This window comes from Falco rusticolus, chromosome 4 (assembly GCF_015220075.1).
Source record: "Falco rusticolus isolate bFalRus1 chromosome 4, bFalRus1.pri, whole genome shotgun sequence".
Classification (NCBI taxonomy): domain Eukaryota; kingdom Metazoa; phylum Chordata; class Aves; order Falconiformes; family Falconidae; genus Falco; species Falco rusticolus.
Window position 1 is genome coordinate 42,542,757 of NC_051190.1, and position 22,162 is coordinate 42,564,918.

The following is a 22,162-nucleotide window of genomic DNA, read 5'->3' on the forward strand; positions in this document are numbered from 1 at the left end:
GAGAGAAAAGAGCAGAGTATGTTATCCCTTGCATGCCAATGCTGGCACGAAAAGGAAGTCTGTCACATTGGCATATCTCACAGAAAACAAACAAATAACTTGGTCCTATCACCCTCTTCCCAGCAGATGGGAACTGTACGCAATACACAGCCATCATCTTTTTGTAAGAAAAAATGTTACATTACAACACAGCTACTAAATGCACTCCCAGGTCTAGCCAATTGAACCTTTGAAAAGAGAAAAATTTTCAGGGGTATTATTTCTACATTAAACACACACACGTATTGCAAACATACTTTTTGAGCTGTCTCACTTCTGTAAAGAAAACAATGCTAAGCAAATACAAAATCTAACTCATCTTGCTTTATAGGAAAAAATATTTTTTACTTTTATTTCATCATATTATTCCACTTACAAGGAAGAGATACTCTGGCAAGTTTTAAAGTCAATAACTGGAAAGCATAAATTGAGTTTGTTGGGCTAGCAATAAAAGGCAGCTGCAGAACAATGCACAAAAGCAAAATCCTTCCTCCAGAAACAGTGCCTGTTGCACACGTTCTGCTGTAGACCTGCGTGTCAACTCGTGTTTCCCAAGACCCTTTTTTCACAATGGCACTCTGAATTTCAATGACAAAATATGATGTGAGCACTTTCATGTCTTATTAATAGGGAGTGGTTTACAGTCCTGTGTGGTTTGAAGACATTGATTTAAAGACTTTGAAGTTTTCAAAATTTGCTGCAAACTCTCATATGGTGTATGTGAATGTCCCGCTCTTCCCTGGTGGCAGCTCCTTACGCTGACGGGAAGGCACCAGTGCTGTGACCAGCAGGGCTCAGAGGAGAGCACACTACCCAGGGAGATCGTAAACAAACAGGGAAGAAAGAAAAGCAGCCACCTCCTGTAGCCTCATTTTCCAATACAGAATTAGTAATCAGCACTCACCAAATCCTCAGTGGCTGGTATAGTCTTGGTACTGGGAGATGTCCCAAATAACTCTATGCAGTGCAAGAGTTCAAACTCGTGCCAGAGCAGCCCTTCTATGAGTTGTGTCATTAGGAAGGAAAGGAGCTAATCAGATTGACAGCCCCTTCCTCCACCTCCCAGGGAGGGAAGACTTTTTGTCACCTCTGCACTCAGTGAAGATCTCACAGCTTTCCAGAAACATCCAGATAGCCATACCTTTACCTCCAGAGAGGAAGAGCTGCTCTGAAAGTCTCCCTACTCTTTAATCTCCTCTCTAATATTAGCTGTAAAGAACAGGAGGAAAGCATACTTTACCACCGCTTGCTATGGTAGCTGCAAATCCTTTACAACAGCAGAGAGAAAGGAATCATCCTCCCCGGGAATACATGATTTAAGAAATGCTGCACAATAATTGGTGCAATTCAAACAAGTCAGTACAGTAAAGGTCAAAGGAAATGCCTTTAGGCTAACTGAAAGCTCACTGATACAGAAACAATATGCAATTTTCACTTGACAGCAAGTGTCAGGATAGGCATATTTACAGGGAGACTAAACACACTAAGCAACAAGGATGGAACAAAGGAAATGACAACCCAACAGATGTTAAAGAGCATGCTGTTTCTGCTGTGGGCACAGATAATACATCTTGTTAGGCCACAGAGCTACTGGCAAAAGGGATATGAGCAAGTGGATGATTAGATCATGCAGTTTCATCTGTTCTAGTTAAAATACACGCATTTCTTCACAACTTTTACGGAATGTCTATCATGACCCATCAAGGTCCTTCAGCTGTCTTGACCCCTGCTCTGAAATCAATTGAGATTTCACAAGAAACTACGCTGTACCATCCCAGTGACTTTTTGTTATCACAGAACTCGGACAAAAAGCTCTGTCAGAAATCTGACCAAGTCTTAGCTTTTTGCCCAGTGCCGTTTCAGCTGTACCATTAGATATGCTAGCTGTCTTTTCTCAGCTACATGACAGTGGATGTTAGTAGCCAGATGGAGCTCTCTGTGAAGACCTTGGTTCATTTATTCCAGGCAGGAATCACGTACCCTCTGCCCACTCATTCCTACTTAGATACAAATGTGTACAACCTCACACAGAGCTTGTAGATCTGGCATATGCTACTTAAATCAGAGCAAAATCAAGTTCTACATTAAATCCTGAATTAACAGAAAGTTAAAAATGTTTGGTTATGTTTAGAATAAATCTGGAAGTAACAGTTCTTCCAGTGGCATTTAGCTAGCAACTGTGCCATGTAGCACCTGTTACTCTTGCTTCCTGTAAAAATTCATTGCCTACAACAATGTAGGACACATGTCTCACAAATTGACCCAGAATACTGACCACCATGGTAATTTCATCTGTATGTATCTAGAAAACTAGTAAAAATAATTTTTACCATGGAACTCGTCTTTAAATGCTATACAGTCCTCCCTACCTTACTTAACATGTATGATATGCACAGATAATTAAACCACCTAATTTTGCCACTGGTAATTATATTCTAGTATATGGTTTTAATATTGGATTGATTGGTTTTATTTCCACACAGACAGACAGACAAACAGGCTGTGAAACTTGCAACTCAGTGAAGTTAATGGGCTGCGGGAGACACCCAGGTCACATCTCACTGCGATAAGATTAATGGCAGGGGGGTGGGGGGTGGGGGGGGGTGGGGGTTTGCAGCTGGTACTGCTGGACTCTGAGGACTTTTTAGCACAGCACGGTGTTCCTGCAGTGCTTTGGTGATATTCGGGAAACACTATTAACTCTGGCAAATTTATCAAGTTTCACTGAAACAAGCACGCTAAGCTTGTCTTCTTAAAAATCTCTTGCCTGAGAACAGCAGCCCCTTTGCTTGTCAAGATTAGCAGCAAGGATATGAATGTTGATGTCAGAAGTTTGAGTAGCTGCTTTAGAATCTGTCAAAATGTCTTGCTGGATGCCTGCTGAACATGCCCAAATGTGATTTTCAGTCTTCAAACTATTATCATCCAACCAGCTTTTTTCAGAACCTGATATGGGACAAATCCCTCAGTCAGCCCATTTACATGTGAAGTTACCACTTCAAAGTTTTGATACTGAGTCATTTGTAAATGAAAAGGAACTTCTTTTCCTAGGGGTAAGATGTATGCTCGTCAACTATGGTTGAATGGATTTTCCATAACCTCAAGCTTCAAGTCAAGTATATCAATTTTGAGACCAAGAAAAAGTTGTTTTTAAGTAAAATCATATTATTATACTAAAACCAAAGAAAGTTGAGTTTTAATATTAAATCTTGTATTTTCAGGAGAATACTGGGTAAAGAAATCTTCACATAAACCACAATTACTTTCTTACATAAAGTAGCTACTAGCAATTTCTGTGTAGTTACATTACAAGGATTAGCAGAGTGTTGCATTGTCAGTTTTTCACATGAGTAAATAATTTAATTAGAAACTAGGACTCTATGTTTTCCATATAGGATTGAGGATATTTAGTAATACTTCAATAAAACAGTGCTGTGATATTCATTGCAATACTGTAATTGGAAGTAAAAGCATGCGCCTGACTGGAAGCTCAGAGCAGGAAGCGTTAGATCTCAGATGAGTAACTTTGACAGTTTTGAAATTGGGCAAAACAGACAAGGAGAAAGGAACAAGGAGGAAGAAACTGGCTAGGAGATACAAAGGAGTGAGAAATGCAACTTGGAAAGAATGTCGAGATGACACTAGAGAGATGTTTAAATAAACCAGGGGGTGGGCAAGGGCCTTCTCATGTCTCTTGAGTCAGAAGAACTGTCCCATTATTTCTGAAGTGCACAGTGATGCTCTGCCGGTATAAATGTGGGGTGCTCTGAGATAGCCGAGAGCTACATCCAGCTTGCCAGGATAATTGATTAGTCAGTTTATTTGTCTTCATCCAGAGAGGCAGAGATCAGCTTGTGGTCATAAGAATAATTCTGGTGGTGACAGCCCATTCTTGGCAGCCTTTCACTTCTCCCCTCTGACATAATTAAACCTGGACCCCTTCCCATAGTCCTACGACAGAGAAGCAGAGGCGAAAGCTGCAGCTAGGGGCAGGCGGTCTCTAACGAAGGAACTTGCCTGGCCTGCCCAGAATAGCTCTAAAGCCAAAGGGCAGCTAGAAGCAGATGCATGATTTTTTTTCTGGGTAGGAGCCTCCTTTAAGTCACTCTTTTTTCCTCCTAGAAGCCCCTCAAATGCGACAATGAGCAGAAGGGGATCAGCCAGATGGAAAACTGTGCCCAGACAATGTAAGCACCAGCCTAAGAACTGTGTAGCCCAGTGCAGCAGGTGAAGTGGGCGCTGCCACCGTACAACAGTGTGCACAGTCAGATACAGCAAAGCACGCCCCAAATCTTCCATTCCCTGATAGAGGAGTCACTTGAAGGTTAAAACTGGCTCAAGTTATTTCTTGCAAATACTGTTCGTTTATATATCCAGCATTTCTTTGCTGCTGTTAGCTCATTTTTCAGAAACATCAAACCTATCTCCCCTTGTCCTTTGAATGGTCTCTTTAGAGAAGTTTTAAGGTAGAAAGAGTATGAATTTATTATACCATAAGCATTGTTGGCTGCCTCTCTAACCATTTTCTCCTTTTGGTGCTTCATACTAATATTACCTAAGTAGTACAATATTTTTTTCCAGAACATTATATACAATATGCAGATCGTTGAAGAATTTTAAAATAGGGTAAGAAATTTTCATAATGGTTATTGAGCGAAAGATTCCTCCAAAGATTCAGATTGACACATTTGGATAGAATTAAATTTATCCAGAGAATTAAATTTACATCAAATGAACATAAAGAAATACATAGCATAATCTAGGACTACTCTCTGTGGTTTTGCACGACTACATATTTAGTGACATGTCCTTCAGTAATTCTTATTTTGTCATTATTATTCAACAGCATGAGGAGTCTTACAGTCTTACAAACTGGAGTTTTAAGTTGATTTTATGGGATCCTAAAACTGTAAGAAAAGGGGTTCAGAGTTTTCAGCAGGAATTTAGATAATGCAGGATCATGCTTAATGAATTTAAAATAAAATCGTGGGATGATAAAAATTTATTTTTCCCTACAGTATCATGTTGCAAACAGTTTCTAAGGCCTCCTGTTTTTAAAACACAGGACCACAGATAACATGAAAAACCCAAAGCCAAAACAATCATGAGCTGAGGTGGGAGTCTTAAAGAAAAAACACTCATGAGAAACTGTTTATTTTTTTACTCGCATATATGATTCATTCTGATATTAAGATGCTTTTCCTTCTAGGCTATATAGAGGTTTATGGATCTCTTGCCTACCAGTAGAACACAAGTCTGATTTTTTTAGGCAAATGTTATAGGGATTATCCTCCAATTCAACAGAAACTGTACAGTTAAAAAAAAATAAGGTAGTGTATTTTTACTCTAAAATATGTCAAAGAATATAAAACCAAGCAAACAAAAGACTGGAGTTGTCAAGGTATACAAATCCATCCAAACTTACGTAGTTAACACCCAAGTTCCTGGAGATTTTTCAGTCATACATTTTATTTTGCTAAACTAGGAAGAAACGTAAGGTGTGTTTCACAGGGATCTTCTGAAACCCACATGGCTTATCTTCACTGATATGTTGCTTTCCCTGTTAAAACTCCTTAGACATACTCAGAATAAGGTAAAATTATCTTTTCTGAACTGTTGTGACAAACCTGCTACAGCAGAACATCATCATTGACATCCATGACGTTAATCTGTCTACTTGTCATTAACAGGGTTCTACCCTGTCTCTCCTGTCTCCTCGCACGCTTTTCCCCGGAGGTAATGCTCACCTTTTCCCATTCGCGATCGTTGTTCAGTACGATCACCACCAGCCTGGGGTGTGCCTGGTAACCATCTGCTGTGAAGGACAAATCTTTACCTTCCCAAGTCACATTCATCATGAACCTAGAAGGCAAGGAAAAAATTTCATTGAAAAATTAATGAGCTGTCCAGCAGTTAATGAGCAAGCTAGTTCAGTCATCAGAACCACTGATGAAATACATGCTCCGAACCCTGTTGATGCTGTGAAAAACCTACGTTTGCAGCATGGGGATTCTAAGCATGCCAAGGCAGTGCATAATAGAAGACAAAACAAAATGCTCTTTACTATGATTTCTAATGCAGACAAAATTCTTAAAGCAGCTTCCACATTATATATGACCTGTATGCTCCATGAATGTACTTTGCACAACCTCACCAGTTTTTGAGGACCATTTTAAACATGTCTACATCAGCTCTGCATGTAACATTATACTATCGTCTCACTAGAGTAATACCCAGAGGTGAGTGCAACTCCTCTGGCTACACCTGTTCAGATCTCCAAGAGTCCTGTCAGCCCTTCCCAACGCTGTAGCTATACACAGGGTCTTTGTGACATTTGGATAAGTTCCACTAATGCCTTCAGCCAAAACCAGACATGAAAACTTTGAAGGGCTTGGTAGTATTTCAGCTCACTAATTTAAAAAAGAAAAAAAGACATATATTTTAAACTTTTTTTTTTTTTTACTTTAGTTTAATTTTCAGTGGTTTTCAAAAGATATATAAACTAATTAGCACTTTGAACAGAAAAAAAAATAGAGGGACTCAGAATAAATTGTACAGCAAGAAGGATTTGTAAAATTTTGTTGAAAATGTCAGTTCAGTCCCAACTTTTCTACCTTTAGACATACCTGTTTGGGCACTGAATCAACAAAACTGTTCATTTACCACAGGAACTTTGTTCAGCTAGAAAGGAGAGACTTATTCAACTGAAAATGTATGAATTCATGTCAACAGAAGGAAATGACTCAGTGATACACCAGGAGGTACGTCTCCTAAGGCAAGCCATAGTACTGTTGCTTGCTTTCTCGGTTCTCCTGTATTGACGTGCTAGCCTGCATGTTTTAAGGACAGAATGGTACTTATCAGCAGTCCTGTCATTAGCAAAGTCTACATCATCGCTACTGCGTCATTGCTCTGACCTGGACTGTGCCATAGAGGGACACTGATGAACTCGGGCGAACAACGCTGCAGATGACTTCACGAACATCAGCCTCGGCCAGAGACGCTCAGCACCAGCCCCTGCAGTGGCCCTGATCTGCCCTGGGGTAGGCATCTCAGTACTCTGCTCATCACCTCAGAGACATCCTTCAGCTCTACAGAGTCCTATAGCTTTTCTAGCCATAGACTTGCCCCTGAAGGACTTAAATTCCTTGTCGAGTTTCTACCAATTCTAATATACTCTACCTAGTTTTTCCATTTCCTGATTAATACGTGTAGTTTCTAATTTCTAATTGTTGCCTTCCATTCATCATTGAACCATGTACCCTCTTTTCCAAAGCACTGTCCTTGCATTGTTTCAGAAATGCTGGCATTCTGGCTATCTAACAAACTTGACTTTCCTCAAAAATAATTTTCTGTTGAAATTTTCCACAGCTTTATAACATAAATCCACATGAATATTTGTTCCATTTCCATGTAGCTTCAGTGTTTCTCAGTGAGAACAGATTGTTTCCACTGCTCCAGGGTCAGAAAGACTGATGAGAAATTGCAGTTTTTATTTAAAGCACAAATACAGAGAACTTATTGCCAAGAGTCTGAACTACCACAGTACACAGGTCAAGTTCTCCGGACTGTGATATTGAAAAAAATCTATCATTTTATACACTACCTGAAATTCCATCACCTCAGAAAATCAGGAACGAAAAGGAAGAGAGTTAAAGGTATTGGTGCTCTTTGGTCATGTTGAAAAAAATCAAAACTTCAGAATGTCTGTGTGAGCCTGACAGGGCTATGCTGCGGGTGAGAGGTAATACTGCAACTCAAAATCTTGGAGATCCCAGGGCACTTCCAGAAGTTAATGCTCCCTCCACCCCATATGCATGGTCTGGAACTAAGTGCATTGAATGGCACTGAGTTATCACTGTATTTTATTGAATGAAATTCTGTCCAAGTTTTCACCCAGGTGCTCCCCTTCCGGAATTCAACTCAACACCAATATCATTCCATCCTGCAGAGAGATGTGTTTTGAAGGGTATCAAAGTTACTTTAACTACCCATATATCGCTCTGTAAAGCTTTACCTACAAGAAATTGATACTGGTTTACATGTATGTTTGTTTTTGTGGCGGTAGTAATAGCATGGTCTCCTGGTGAACCTAACACAGACAAAATTCTTCAGCTCCATATCCAAAGAAGGCGGCTTTGTATTGACACACCTGCCTGAAAATCCCAAGAGCAGGATCACACTAAATAAAAGTATATAGACCCAGAAGAAATAGTGGCCTTGTATCATAACAGTTAATAATTAAATGTGCGCTGCCCTAAACAGCCATATTAACATCATTCAGCACTAGTTTGACAGCAATTTGTAAATTCACCAGTTGTAATAACTCATATTTTGTGAGAGACTTTCAGCGTGAAAATTTTCCCCTTGGCAGAACTTTGCTTTTCAGTTGAACTAATTTCCCGTATATTACATTTTTCATCCAGCGCTGAAAGAGCTTGCTTGGTAATAAAAAGCTTGTTTGCCACCTTGAGAGGAAGTGGCAAACCACCAAACAGAATTTTCTTGTGCATACATGTAAGGAACCAGCACAACGTTCATTCACTGCTGCAAATCAAATGCATCGTGGCGCAAGGAACAAAATGCCCAGGAAGTCGCCACGAGGGGAAAACAAGGACACACTGTGGAAGCACGCACTGCCTGCGTTCGTCCTTCTGGACCCTCCCACACACATCCCCTCCCGAGTCACACACATGAAACAACACCCCCCAACAATGAACACATCATTCTACAGGCCAGGCAGAAATCACCTCATCTTAGTAAAACAGGGCTAGACCACAAACATGCACACTGTACTACATCAGGTTTTTGCGTCTAGTTGAGTTTTTAATTACACAGGCATCAGTGATTGGACTTGAGTGGAACCCTTCTTTTACGTAGTTTGATGGGATCACTACCCCAGATTTCAACCACCACTCATCATATTTTGGAATTAATATGCAAATGCCCTAGCCTAAAAGCTAGTCAAGGGCCATCACAAGATGCAGTGCTGCAATGCTGTAGTTGCGGTGATGCCAAAGTGCTAAAAAAACCCCAAACAACCAAACAAAAAACCAAACAAACAAATAAAATAAAAAAAAACAACCAAGGCAAAAGATTAATCACAAATCTAAACTGAAAAACTGAAATTAGCATGTATTTTTAAACTGTGTGAGTTTACTGGCCATTTAGTAGTGAAACACATTTTGCAAGTTGAAAAAAAAAAAAGTCCCTAATCTGGAAGCCTCTTAAAATTGTATTGTTTGAGTCATATACAAGGTATCAGTGAGTGACACAGCCTGAGCTACACCTGTTTCTCCAATTGCGGCAATAAAAAAGAACTTCAAAGAGATTCTTGTTTTCCCAAGCACACTCTTCTGTATTAAATTCATCAGCTGCCTGTGTCCTTCAGAATCCAATGCCTACAATCTATATTCCCTTTGGAATTGTCATTTCTCCTCCACTAAGGACAGAAGTCCTGCTCTGCTTTTACTGGCCAAGATCCTAAGTCACTTGTCTCTGTGAAAAACGACCACGCGCTTTTCTGTTTGTGGTTAGGAAGAGTGAGGAAAAGAAAGTATTTATATTACATGTTATTTGCATGGGGTTTTAAGTTTGCCCATAATTAAACCTGTGCAGATCTCTTTGGCTTCTGATATGGTCAAAATATATTTCTGAAGCAGATCTGGAATTGCATATCCCTGTTCTTAACTAAATGAGATGCTTGATTATTTGAACTCATTGCTTTAAGGGGGCAATTTAGCATACATCTTGGATGAGTAGTTAATCTGCTTTCATACCGTATTAATGCTATAACCTTTGCAAAGACATGATAGCAGGAGGTCTTGTGATGGTATTAGGACACTGAAGTCTTAATTAACTTCTGCAAACTGAATTTTGTAAGTAAGATTCCCCAGGTGATACCTGTGAGAAAAATGGGATTTTGGGGGGCAGAAGTTAAGCTATTCTCACACTGAACCCCGAACAGTTTTTTATCGTATGAAGAACCAAGACTGTATTATAGATCCCAAAAGACTTTTAAACATTTATACACATTTTTTGTCACCTTTTCCAACAAAACTGAAAAGTGTTGAAGCACCATAGCAGAACACTCTTCCCATTGTATTTACAGCAAGCCTTTGAAGCACCAAGTTACAAACTGCTCACAAGGTTTCCACTCAATTTTTATACTCTGAAAGATTAAGTAATTCAGATAAAGCTTCAGATTGCCAGAACTGTGCAATATTTATCCACGTCAAAATTCTGACTCTATCCAGAAAGACAGAACACATTTGAATAACATGGGGTTTCCTACTCTGTAAATATTTTATCACAATTTTATTGACCTCAATTTCCATTAACAAATGGAGGAAGACTGCCAAAAAGATCAGACCTCAACTTTTTAGTAGACCATTTGCTAGGGTACAATATTGCTGGAACAGAAACAAGCATTTATCACTTTTTAGTTAATGGATCTTTTAAATAAATGCATATAGTGTACTTGTGATAATTATTCTACGTATGACAAAAAATGCTCTCACCAAAACTAATACAGTAAAAAAATGCCCTCTTCTCGCCTCCAAACTTTTTTGATGTTTTCTCCATTTTTCTCTATTTCATGTTTATTTTCTTTTCTTCTATCCACTGAAATATGAATGTGAAACTGTCTGTGCTAGGATCAAGTTGTGTAACTGAATGCAATCAGTAATAACAGCTGCTTTTCCTAGAGAAAGGATCCTTTGGGTTCTTCCCTGCCAAGGGGCTTCTTTAAGCCTTCTTGTTCACTAACCTCATTTCGTAACACTAAAGCATCTAGCAATAATTAAACTGCTAGACTGATGGCTGGGGGGTGGGGGGAAATGTTGAATTAAAGGGTTACCTTTAAAACCTTCACTCTGGCAGGTGCGAGTGCGATTGCGGGGGAAACTGCTCCAAGGTCCGTCCCAGCAAAGTACCCAGGGGCACCCAGAGGGGCAGTGGGGCTCAGGGCAGGAGCTGGCCAGCTGGCTGCAGGACAGAGGGGCTCCACGCATCAGACAGGAATTATGTCTTTAGGAATCAAGCGGGTCATGCAAACACCCTCAGCAAACATCCCATGGTTTTAGAAGCAAGTTCAGAGATGGGAAGCACAGACTGTCTCAGATGCCCTTTCTTTTGGTTGCTCTGATACCCACTTCTTCCTTTTTTGTTTTATAATGATAATTTTATATAGATTCAGACTTTTAAAAGTAGAAATTCAAGACTCATCAGGTTCAGGAGCAGAGCCAGCTCTGCGATAAGAGGCTGGTTTATAATTAGTGTGAAATCCACCTAGTATCCAGCTCCCCAAAAGATTGCTGGCTGGGAAAAATATAACGGGTAAGGCAGAGGCATTAAGGAAAACTTATTGTTCCTAAGCTACCTTCACAGAAAGGAACTTAGTTACTGGACCTGTAAAATAAAGGACGCAGCCTGATAGCTTCAGGGAGTGGAAAGCCCATGGGACTCCTCACTGCCACGAGTTCAGACCCATCTTTGCTGCCCTCACCCTGCAACCCAGATCAGGTAATAAATCGTGATAAATTCCTCAGGTGCCATCACCGGGACTATCATTTTTTATTTAGAGCCTTCTTCACCATGGGGCTCCGTTTCAAATCTGTGACAACCACAGGCTATGTAGAGAAACAGCAGAGACTTAGGGAAATCCAGGCTTCGTAGAAGAAACTCTCCCCCTCCTCTCCCAAAGAAGGAATTTCCAAACAGATTTAAAACAAATGAAATGCCCCACAACCAACGTGTCATCTGGTGATATTTCTCTTTCCTTTAAATAGCATGAACCAACTATTTTAATAATCTAGATAGCCAGTCTGTCTGAGCTTGGCATTCACTCAACATCATACCTAAAAAAACAGGAGTGAATCCAAATTTTGTCTTTTCTTCTTTATCTTGTTGAGGCTCTGAACTGCTGAACTTCCTTACTATGATTCTACTGTGGAATTTGAAAGAGACTCATTGATAAGAATCCCAAGATAAATTATTTACCATTAAGAAACAGATTTCCTAAAAAAATCTATAAAGTTAAATCAAGAAACTCTGATGTAGAATATATAATGCATGGTCTGAAGTACATATAGAAGTAGGTCTGAAATAGATCACCATTAAACTAAGTATCGATGCATTTTTCAAACAGCATATTTTTTTTAAAGAAAAAATTGTATCTTAGGCTACGTAGGATTTTTTTTAAAAAAATTCAAATTCTTTGCAGTGATACAAAGAGCCTCTTCTTCCTCTTCATGTGCCCCCCTCCTCTTCCTTCACTTCCCTCAGCCCTCGGTCTCCAGAATATAACTCCTCAGTGATACCCTGGTTTGGAGCTACAGTCACTAGGCCTTGCGCCAGCATGGATGAGTAAAATTTTGGGAACAATATGCTCAGTGACTGTGAAAAAGGAATAGCATGCCAACTACTTGTACCTTCTGCCAGCTGTTCCTTAAAGCATTAGTTACCACTAGGTCTGGAACGGTCATTTTGCCCCAATTCTGCCAGACCAGTGACAAAACGCTTGGGGAGCCTTTCCCAAAAGGGCGAAAGGGGAGGGGGCGAGGTTAGAAAGGGCCCAGCTCCCTGGGATGATGCCGCAGATCAGTGTAATGGAACACCAGAAGCTTCAGTGAGTTAATATTATTAGCAGTAACATTTCATAAAAACTAATGCGGTTATATTTTGCTGCACCACCTCAGAAGCATCCCAAGCTCTTCCCTGTGGAGCTGCTTGGCTTCCTGCGGGAAGATGGTGTCTGCAGCAGCTCCATCTCCAGGAACCTTCACTTACAGTGAATTTCAAGGCTTGCTTGCGGCCCTGAAGGCTGGTGCTGCTCACCCCCAGAACAGAGGCCATGCTTGTTCTTGTTTTAAATGTTAATGATCACAAAAGGGAGGAAATGTTCCTAAAAGCCCCTGATCTTGTTTGAACTGTTTAGTACCTTCTGCTTCTTAAACTGACCTAACCTGGGATAAAATTCTGTTACAGATTTTCTATAATTTCTTTAATCATTTCATCAGTAAACAAGCACCACATCAGGATCTCCTGGATGGAGTGTTTTCCTCCACAACTCCTCTTTTGTTGTCAGCAAAGTTTAATTTTACTTTCAGAGGAACATGACAACAGTTTCACCAATTCAATTCCTACTCTTTAAATGGAACTATATGGAAAATACTCTCATACTATAGAAAAGGGCAATTATAGCACATGAATTAAAAGAAGTGCAAAGATCTAGCCATTACTGTTTAAAATCTGTTCATTGGCAGTAAGTTAGTCTTTGTGTGTCTCTATGTACCAACCCAATTACTACAATACTCTACTACCGAGTCTCCCGATCAGAAAGCATCCCTGCACAAATTAATGAGGCTAACTGGGATCCTGCCACCGACAATATTTTTTCTTGTCTTGAGTATCTTTTCTCATTTATTTTTTTCATGCTGACAATAATAATTTCTTGTAATCCACGACATCTGAAATTAGTTGTTAACATTAAAACTAGGACTGGCAGCTTGGTTCTTATTTGGAGATGCTTGCCTAGATATGCTGACCTGCCCTGAAATCTGCTGCTCCCCACATCCCCCTGGCCTTGCAGCTTTGTTCACGCCTTCAGCCATTTAAGTGCATCATCCTCATTCGGATTTGCTCCCGCAGAGCAGCATTCACAGTAGCGAAGAGGAATACACAAATCTAGTAGCATGCAAAACCTGAACCTTCTTCAAGCTTTACAGTTACCAGAAATGAAGTACTAAATTGAAAATATACTCAAATTAGCTGTTTCCTTCCACAACACGTAAGCAACGTATGTGACTACTGAAACTTGGGTTAGAGCCTCCGATCATCACCCTGCATGCAATGCACTCCTGTGAGCATGCAGCGGCTCCAGGAAAACTGCAGCAGGATCACAAAATGGGAGACAAACAAAATGTCCTGGAGAGTCTTAGGTGAAAATAAATAACACTTTTTTTCTCTGCACAGCAAGCATGCTACTAGTGAAAAAGCATTTTGCTTCATATATATATAAAGATACATATTCAATCGTACAATAGAGCAGATGATACTTATTTTTCTCAAGCCTTTTGACAGAAGTTAAATGAACAAATCCTCTGTAAATTGGCTGTTGATCTTTACACAGCAAAAGATTAAACAGAGTTTCTGGATTATTCATCAAACCATTGTGTCCCATTTAATCCCTGATTTTGCTCAAAAGAGGAAAATTTATCCATCATTGCTGAAAGCTGGAACCCAAATATTAAATTTGACGAGGAAGTGTCAGGACTAGACAGCCAGCATACCCTTGCCCTCTGAAGGAGGACACTGCCTCGTAGCTGGGCCGTAAACTAGCGGCAGCACAACAGCACCGACAAGAAAATGAACCACCCATGGAAAGGCAGCAACATTGGGTAGCACATTTCAAAATGCTGTTCCCATCGAGTCCCCAGGTTTTTAAAGCAGGGTGACTCCGGGGAGTATCAACTAATGTCTTTGTACCTGGCCCTTTGGATGTCGCATTGCTCCTGCTCCCTGGCTTAGTGAATGACAGATAAAGGAACCCCCACTTGGGAAGGCTCTGAAATGCCAGCCTGCCCAGAGCAGTCAGGACAGCTGGCTGGCTCTACACCTTCGCTGTCAAAAGTAAGATGAGTCTCTAAATCCTGCATATTATTTGGTTATACTTGGAAACTGAACTAGCTAAATGTAAACACCACATGGTAAATGCCTGGCTCTCTATGGACAGACACATCTTTTTGCTTTACAGAACAATGACAGCAAAGCAACAGCTTTGTCATCTCCACCCATCCCTGTATGGATCGGAGTGGCTGGAAATGTTGTGAAATGTATCTCCCAGGGTTATCACTTTTATGCACAACACTAGTACTCTTCTAAAGACAGCAGAAGCATTTCTATTCACAAAGCAGCAGCATTTTCCATGACGGCTGGCAGACTTATTTTGGTTTGCTGTTTGTCTCCTTACATGTTTTCATTTTTTGAGACACAGCAAGCATTTGCTCAACCAACATTGTATTAATGAGCTGCTAATTCTATTTATCCTGCTGTGCTAGTGACATTATTTCACACAATAGTATTTTCCTGCCTTAGGAGAAAATGGGACTTACATAGATAGGAAAAGATGATCTGAATCAATACATATATATATATATGGGGTTTAATGCACTGAAAATTATCCCTATATTTTCTTTTAAATCCATTATTCATGGGGAAAAACTGATTTTCCCATGTTTACCAGGAATGAACATTGATCAAATAATTTCAAAAACTAAAGCAAACCTGACTTTTTTCTAGGTCTAGAAAGCAAATAAAAGCACCTTAGAATTGCAGTGACAGGGGAAGGATAAATTGTGTGCTTCAAAACATATATATCTTCAAACCAATTTAATACTCAAAGGATTTGAGAAAGAGGGAGGAGGAGCTTTCACTTCATGGCTTTCTTTACATAGAATTTCTTCATAAATGGAGATGAAAATCATTATCTAGATGCAGGAAGTTGCACATAAACCATTAACAATTTCCATTTACAAGCAAATTAGCTATTATAGCATAGCCTTAGAATACTATACCGGGTTTAAAGCTTTATTAGACTGTCATTATAATAGAGTCTACAAACCCTGGGGGTTTGCTCCATTTCTGAGCTTGCTGCTGCTCAAGCATCACCTTACAGAGCCTCTTCCCTGCTTTCCACTGAGTTCCCTGCTCCTGAACTTGCAAGCAGTGTCCCTTCATGCAACATTACTTCCCCAGCACTGATCTCCAGCCCCAACAGGGAGGCAGGCTCCCAGGTCCAGACTTACTTTAGCCTTTGTGATGATGCTCCAAAATCCTTTGTTCAAGATAGCTCCTTAATACAACATCATATACATTTAGCTTGTAGCTTAAAATACAAAGCTGCACTACCTGTGACCTGAAACTGTGAAGATTACATTTCAGAACAAAACCCCTTTTTAGGGATTGATTTGTCATGTAAGGAAGAAACCTACAATTTAGTGATGAGGATGAAAAAGTACGATGAATTTATGTAATTCACCTTGGCATGGAGAGACTGGTCAGCTCCCAGAGATTACTTAGCAAGGCTAAATGCTTGTATATACTCACAGATTATATGTGACAAGAACAGTCTTGGGGAGTTATTACATAAGAAGGACTATTTTAAGTTTATTCATTTTAGTGTAATTCTGACATTCTTAAATTAAAAACAGTCTGCTTCTTGCTGCTTGATGATCAAAGAATCTCTGGTACGGAAAATATATTCTCACTTCATAGCTCAGTGTTTTACATCGGGAAGTGACTTTATTAACTACAGTGCACTGTATTACAACTTCTTCTATTAATAATTTCTATGTGTATCACGCACTGCACATTGCCGAATCTCCTGAAGTCTAATCTCACTGCCCTAACACTTACAAGCCCTATTCTTGTAGTTGTACAGAATTAAAGAGAAAAAAGTTTGAAGAAAGACAACTTATGCTGAACACTGAATACCTAATTCAAGTCTACCCTAGCATATTACCAAAACAACGGGGTAGGAGTCCTTTTCAAAACAGGTTCAAGTTTTGCACCCTTTCCAACTAAACCACGCTTAAACACTTTAAACACCAACACTTCTGATGACAGAACACAATTTAATTTTCACAGAAACTGGAGTTCAGATATTAATACTGGGCAGCTTTGTACAGATCTCACTGTTAAGGCACAGAATCTGGTTAACAGGATGCCATTAGCTTTTGCTTTTATCTGGCATTAGCAGCACATACATTAATAAGAACCGCATGAGGATCACATACTGGGTGCAGGTAGGACAGTCATCCTGGCTGCTCTGGCCTGACCTGAGTGACTGTCTCACAGCTTTCCCAGAGCCATGCTGGACCAGACTGCCACCCCAGTGCTGCCTCGTGTCACTCCCCAAGGACAACTGGGACAGCAGGAAAAGAATCACAGATATTCTGCAATGCGTCCGGTGAATTTGTACAGTTACAGAGGCAGAGGTTTAGAAATAGGAAAGGGAAGACCAAAAAAACCTGGGAGTGTCATACTAAAGGCAAGTCCTCTCTAAGGAGAACTGTGCAAGTTTTTGAACTTTGGTCACAGTTTATAAAATAAATGTAGAGAATGATAAAATCCATTTACGTGTCAGCATTAGGCTTTTAAGAGCACTCCTGAAGAATGCAGTGCACAAAGTTACCATTTTCATGGAAAACAACTGTTCCAAGATATCAATGGCGATCAACTCCTAGTCTAAATATGCATATACATCTCAGAAGATTAAAAATGTTCTGCAACCTCCTAGATGAAATCAGCACTGCTTTTCCTTCTTGTGCCAATTCCACCCCACTTTTCTGTGGGAAGTGCTTCATTTGCAATATTTGGTCAGAACAAATTTCATAAATACTGCTTAGTAACTTCCATATGAGATATTGTAAAGAGCTATATACAAGATTCCCTTTACTTCCTTTCACAAAGCAGATAAATAAATATATTACTATGTGACATATTATGGAACAATTTAGATAGAAGTAATCAGGAGTACCACATCTAAAAGGGATAATAGAAAGGAAAAATAAAAAAACAACAAAACCCAGCAAAGAATCCTGATTTAAACCTTGGCAGTTCCCATATGACAATCTGTTTTGAGAAAATATCAACTTGGATTAATACCGATTAATTTTTACAGTTATTCTTGTACAAGTGACAAAAATTAAACCCTCACGACCAGAAGTGACAAATTTCAGTTATTAGGTGATAAAAGCTGCCCAACTAATCTAACACTTATATAATTTCCAGGGTCACCTCTTTATTGCTGCATATCTCTTGTCTTCTAAAATATTTCCAGCATCCTGATGATGCAGATTATTCAGGTATAGCCTCCAGAGTATTTTAGCAATTTTACCTCATAGTTAAAGTGCACAACAGCACAATTTTATTAACTCAGCTTCATACCCATGACCAATTTCTGTCATTATCTATATCAGATCCAGAACAGTATTTATTCTCCACAGCACATAACAACCTTTCCATGTGTACAGTTATCAGTGCAGCAAGTTCTCTTGCATAGAATCATTTAGGTTGGAAAAGACCTTTAAGATCATCAAGTCCAACCACTCCCTTGGAACATCTGAAAATCATTGCTTAAAAAGGGCATGATGGGATTAACAAAAAACAATACTCTCCTGCAAGAAACACTTAATGGCAACAGGATGGAAAATTACCAAGGTTATGTAGGGGAAAAAAACCAAACCAATAAGCCTTACTTGTGCAAGGTGTGAGATGGCTGGTCGCTTTTCTCCAGTTGTCCATAGCAGCTAGTTTTTGCCTCAGGAATGAAGGAGTATTTTTCCAGCATGGCTGATGCAGCAGTGGCAATAATCCCAAGGCCATCCCGTACCCGAGCTTCTAAACTGTAGTCCCATTCATCATAAGATGCTGAAATGAGTCCTGAAGGAAACTCCTTGGGAGTAATTTCTGTGTTACCACTAACCAGACTGGGAACTATCCAAAAGAAATCATAGCCAGTAAGGCCCAGGGAACGAGCCTCATCCAATATGTAGACAGCTTCATCCTTGGAACAATATAGCAGGATGACGGAGGAATGAATTTTCTTCAGCTGAATTTGGGTCTTGGCATCTCCAAAGGCGGTATCAAGTATGATGACATTCTGCATGTCCCAGCCCACAAAGCTATTTTCCACTGTGGTCTTAATGACGTTGATGAAGTCTCGATATCCAGGGAAGGTGGTGGTCACCAGAGAGAACACATGCCAGTCATAATCCTGCATGATCTTCAGCATGATGATGGCTTCTTGCTGGATGGATGCCCCAAACTGGAAGAACGTGGACATCACATCCTAGAATACCAAACACAGTGAAAAATTACAAATTTTGTACAATTGTGAAGAGACTATAATCTCTAATTCTTCTGCTTGCTTTTGTCCACCACAGCCACCAAACTTGTGTTGCATTCTAATAACTTTCTTTGTCTTATCGCGTTCATGTCATTAATAAGCAACACTGATCATAAGTAAGCACCGCAGATAATTAAATTATTTGTCAAAAAGTGACAAACATTTATGTAGGAAATTTCTGAGTGCTTGATCACTTGAAGACAACAAATCTAACACTGCTTGCTGAGGAAGCTCCCTAGGGACAGCCACCCACTAACGAACAACTCGTCTCCAGCAGGTGCTTTAGATTCTTCAAACTTATTAGGAATGTGACCCAATAAATTCCTACCAGCTTTTATTACAGTGAAAATAAATTGCAATGCACGTGCTGTACATATAGGAAGAACCTCTGTACCTCCAGACCTAATGTCTGAGGGATACTTCATTCCCACAGGTTCATTGGACTTGGTGGAAGCTGTCAGAATCTGCAGAAGTAGATATATTATCCCAGGTACGGAGTTCACTGCTTTTCATGGGCTCACTACTGATCATGTGCTATTTAGAGCACATCTCCTATTGATGTCTGATGTAGAATTAACAGGATGGGACTACAGGGACAACCAGCAATCTGCATCAAAGGACTTGAATAGAAGCAAATTCAAGCAACGGCCCCATAGTCCATAACAGCTAGCTGCACTGACTGATGCAGCTGTGCTGTCAGTTTGCTAGGAGACTGATTTTGAATATTTGCCTTAGTTTTTTACAGTATTCATAATATTTTATTCAGCATAAGAACAGGTGCCTCTTATTTTAACAACATTATCAGAAACAGCCAACACAATAATATATTTTCTTAGAGCTACATTTATGAACATTTTCATTGGTCTGTTTTTACCAAGTTGCTGTAAGATCTAAATTTATTTTCAAATTTTACATTCTAGATTTATATACATCACAATTATTTCAGTTCCAGAACTGTACACAGGAAGCTATATGATTTTTTATTTTCATTTTACTTCAGTATTTATTCCTGACCAGGAGCGGAAACTTACGTGCATTGTTTTCAGATAAAGAAAGTATGAACCACTGCTGAAAGAAAAGCTTAAGATATAAAAATAAGATATTAACAATTCAAAATTTCTTATGCAGCCTTTATAGGAATGACACACATGGTGCTTTTAGTTTAAAAAGTTTTATGAATGTGGTTATTGACTTAGGTTTCATGGCAAGGTGGTGTTAAACATACAATTATTAGTGAGAAAGGTTAACTCAGATCTGCAAGTTCTGTATTGTATCTACAGAAATCTACTCTGAGCAAACTATTTTTTTTTTTTCATAGAAGATGCGAAGTGTTATTACTTTCCAAGTGTAAAGAACCTGACAGCAGGATTTTATATAGCTTGACAGCAATAAAAGTTTTATGACTTGTATCAGATCATGAAGACTGATATTGAAGGTACAAAACACACACTGCTGGTGGTAATGAAATCATCTGCCACGGCTTCTCTGGTACCTCAGCGTCTGAATGCCAGCGCCAGATCTGAACTGGTTTGGGGTTAGTTACAGATGTTATAAAACCTATTTGGGAGAAGAATTTAATTAGGAAGATGTGATTGCTGAATGCTTACAGGAGCTATTTCCTGGTGACCTGCACTATGTACTTAAAAATAAACAAACAAGCAAACAAGCTTTTTATCTGGCAACACTTACAGCTAAAGAAACCCAGTACACAAAATCTGTTCAAAGTCAGCATTTAATGGTTTAAATATTGATTTACTATTACAAAGTAAATAAGATATCTAGAGACAATGCCATGAATCCAAATTTGCTGTAGCTTCCTAATTGAGCATAAAAAAAAAAAATTGTAATGCAAAGGCAATCACTTCAGTTTTCTTCTCCAGCTCTTATCTTATCCTGTTTTTTACTTGTGATTATGCTACATAACAGCAAAAATAAGTAAAATAATTTACAGTAAATTAAATAGATTGTTTCCACCCTATTCTTTCACTGTACCCCATTTCTAGATATGGTTTATAGCTATTAAGGCAGTGGAATAATTCTTTCAAACAAAATACACAACTTGGTCCTTTGTGCATCACAAGAAACTTCTCTAATAAAGCAGCAAGAAGCTTTCCAGGGCAACAAACGATGCACATGGCTGTTTAGAAGTGTGACCTTTTTAACTAGTAAATACAGATTTTTAACCTAGAGCAGTCCTTGTCACCTTCCCTGGCAATGAGCATGGTCTTGCGCACAACGGCCTGTGTCACCCATTACAGGAGCCTGACAACAAGAGAAAAGTACTATAAATAAATCCTTTCCTTCTGTAAAAATTGTGTTAGAAAAATAGTTTATGAAAGGAGTTTTGATTAAACATTTTTGCAAAGTTCACACCGATATTACATGAATCCTTTCCACATAATTGTGAATGTGAACTTCAGTCAAAATCAGACAATACCAAATCAGTGATCAGAATGGTGAAAAAAAAAAAGTAATTATATGGTGAAAACAAGACCAGGTTCAGGAACAGTGGAGATACAAATATCACAAGTGAGATTCTCATCTGAAGAAATTCCACGTAGCTCCACTGACTTCATGTAATGCTTTTATAGAGTTGAAGATCTGACAGTACATGTTTACAATGAATTTGAAACAGATGGAAGATTACAAGCAAATTGCAGTCTTAGAAACTTCAGCAGATATTTAAGTGCCTATAAGGAGAATATTCAAGGACATATTATGCATTACATTTAGGGAGAAAAAAAAAAAGTTTAGTGAAGAAATAGCAAATAAATAAATAAAACTATAAGGGGTTCAACTATTATATGCTTAAACATCTATGGAACTGTTTGTTTGGGGCTTTTTAAAGCTTCACATTCTTCCTGAAAAACATTGTTATTCCTCTGCTTCATACAGCCTTAGTATTTCATTACACATCTAGAATTTAAGTTCTACTGTTCTGTATTAAAAGGCAAACCAAAGTGATGCTTGTAAAAAACCAAAATTACTCAGATATTTTCATTTAACTGTCATCTTGTCATCTACCAAGACATCCAAGTTGTTGCTGAAGTAGGAATACATGATGTAATATTGGAGGTGCTTAAATGCGTATCAGAAACGTTCTGTTTCTTTCCTCAACGGCCCCATCTACTGAAGCTACTGGGGGAGCATGCAAGGAAGCTGTGCCACTCACCCCATACAAGAAGCCTTTATATAAAGGAATTCCACGGATAA

At 39.2% G+C, this 22,162-nt stretch overlaps 1 protein-coding gene across 2 annotated transcripts in view; it reads right to left on the bottom strand.

Moving 5' to 3' along the window:
• GRIN2A (glutamate ionotropic receptor NMDA type subunit 2A) overlaps positions 1-22,162 on the bottom strand; it is a 188,681-nt gene that overhangs the window by 64,565 nt on the left and 101,954 nt on the right. For both annotated transcript variants that reach the window (XM_037386722.1, XM_037386721.1), the window contains exons 4-5: positions 18,300-18,892; positions 5,787-5,901 (exon numbers count right to left, since the gene is read on the bottom strand). In XM_037386722.1, the coding sequence (XP_037242619.1) occupies positions 5,787-5,901; positions 18,300-18,892 (708 nt within the window). The remainder of the gene's footprint in view (positions 1-5,786; positions 5,902-18,299; positions 18,893-22,162) is intronic.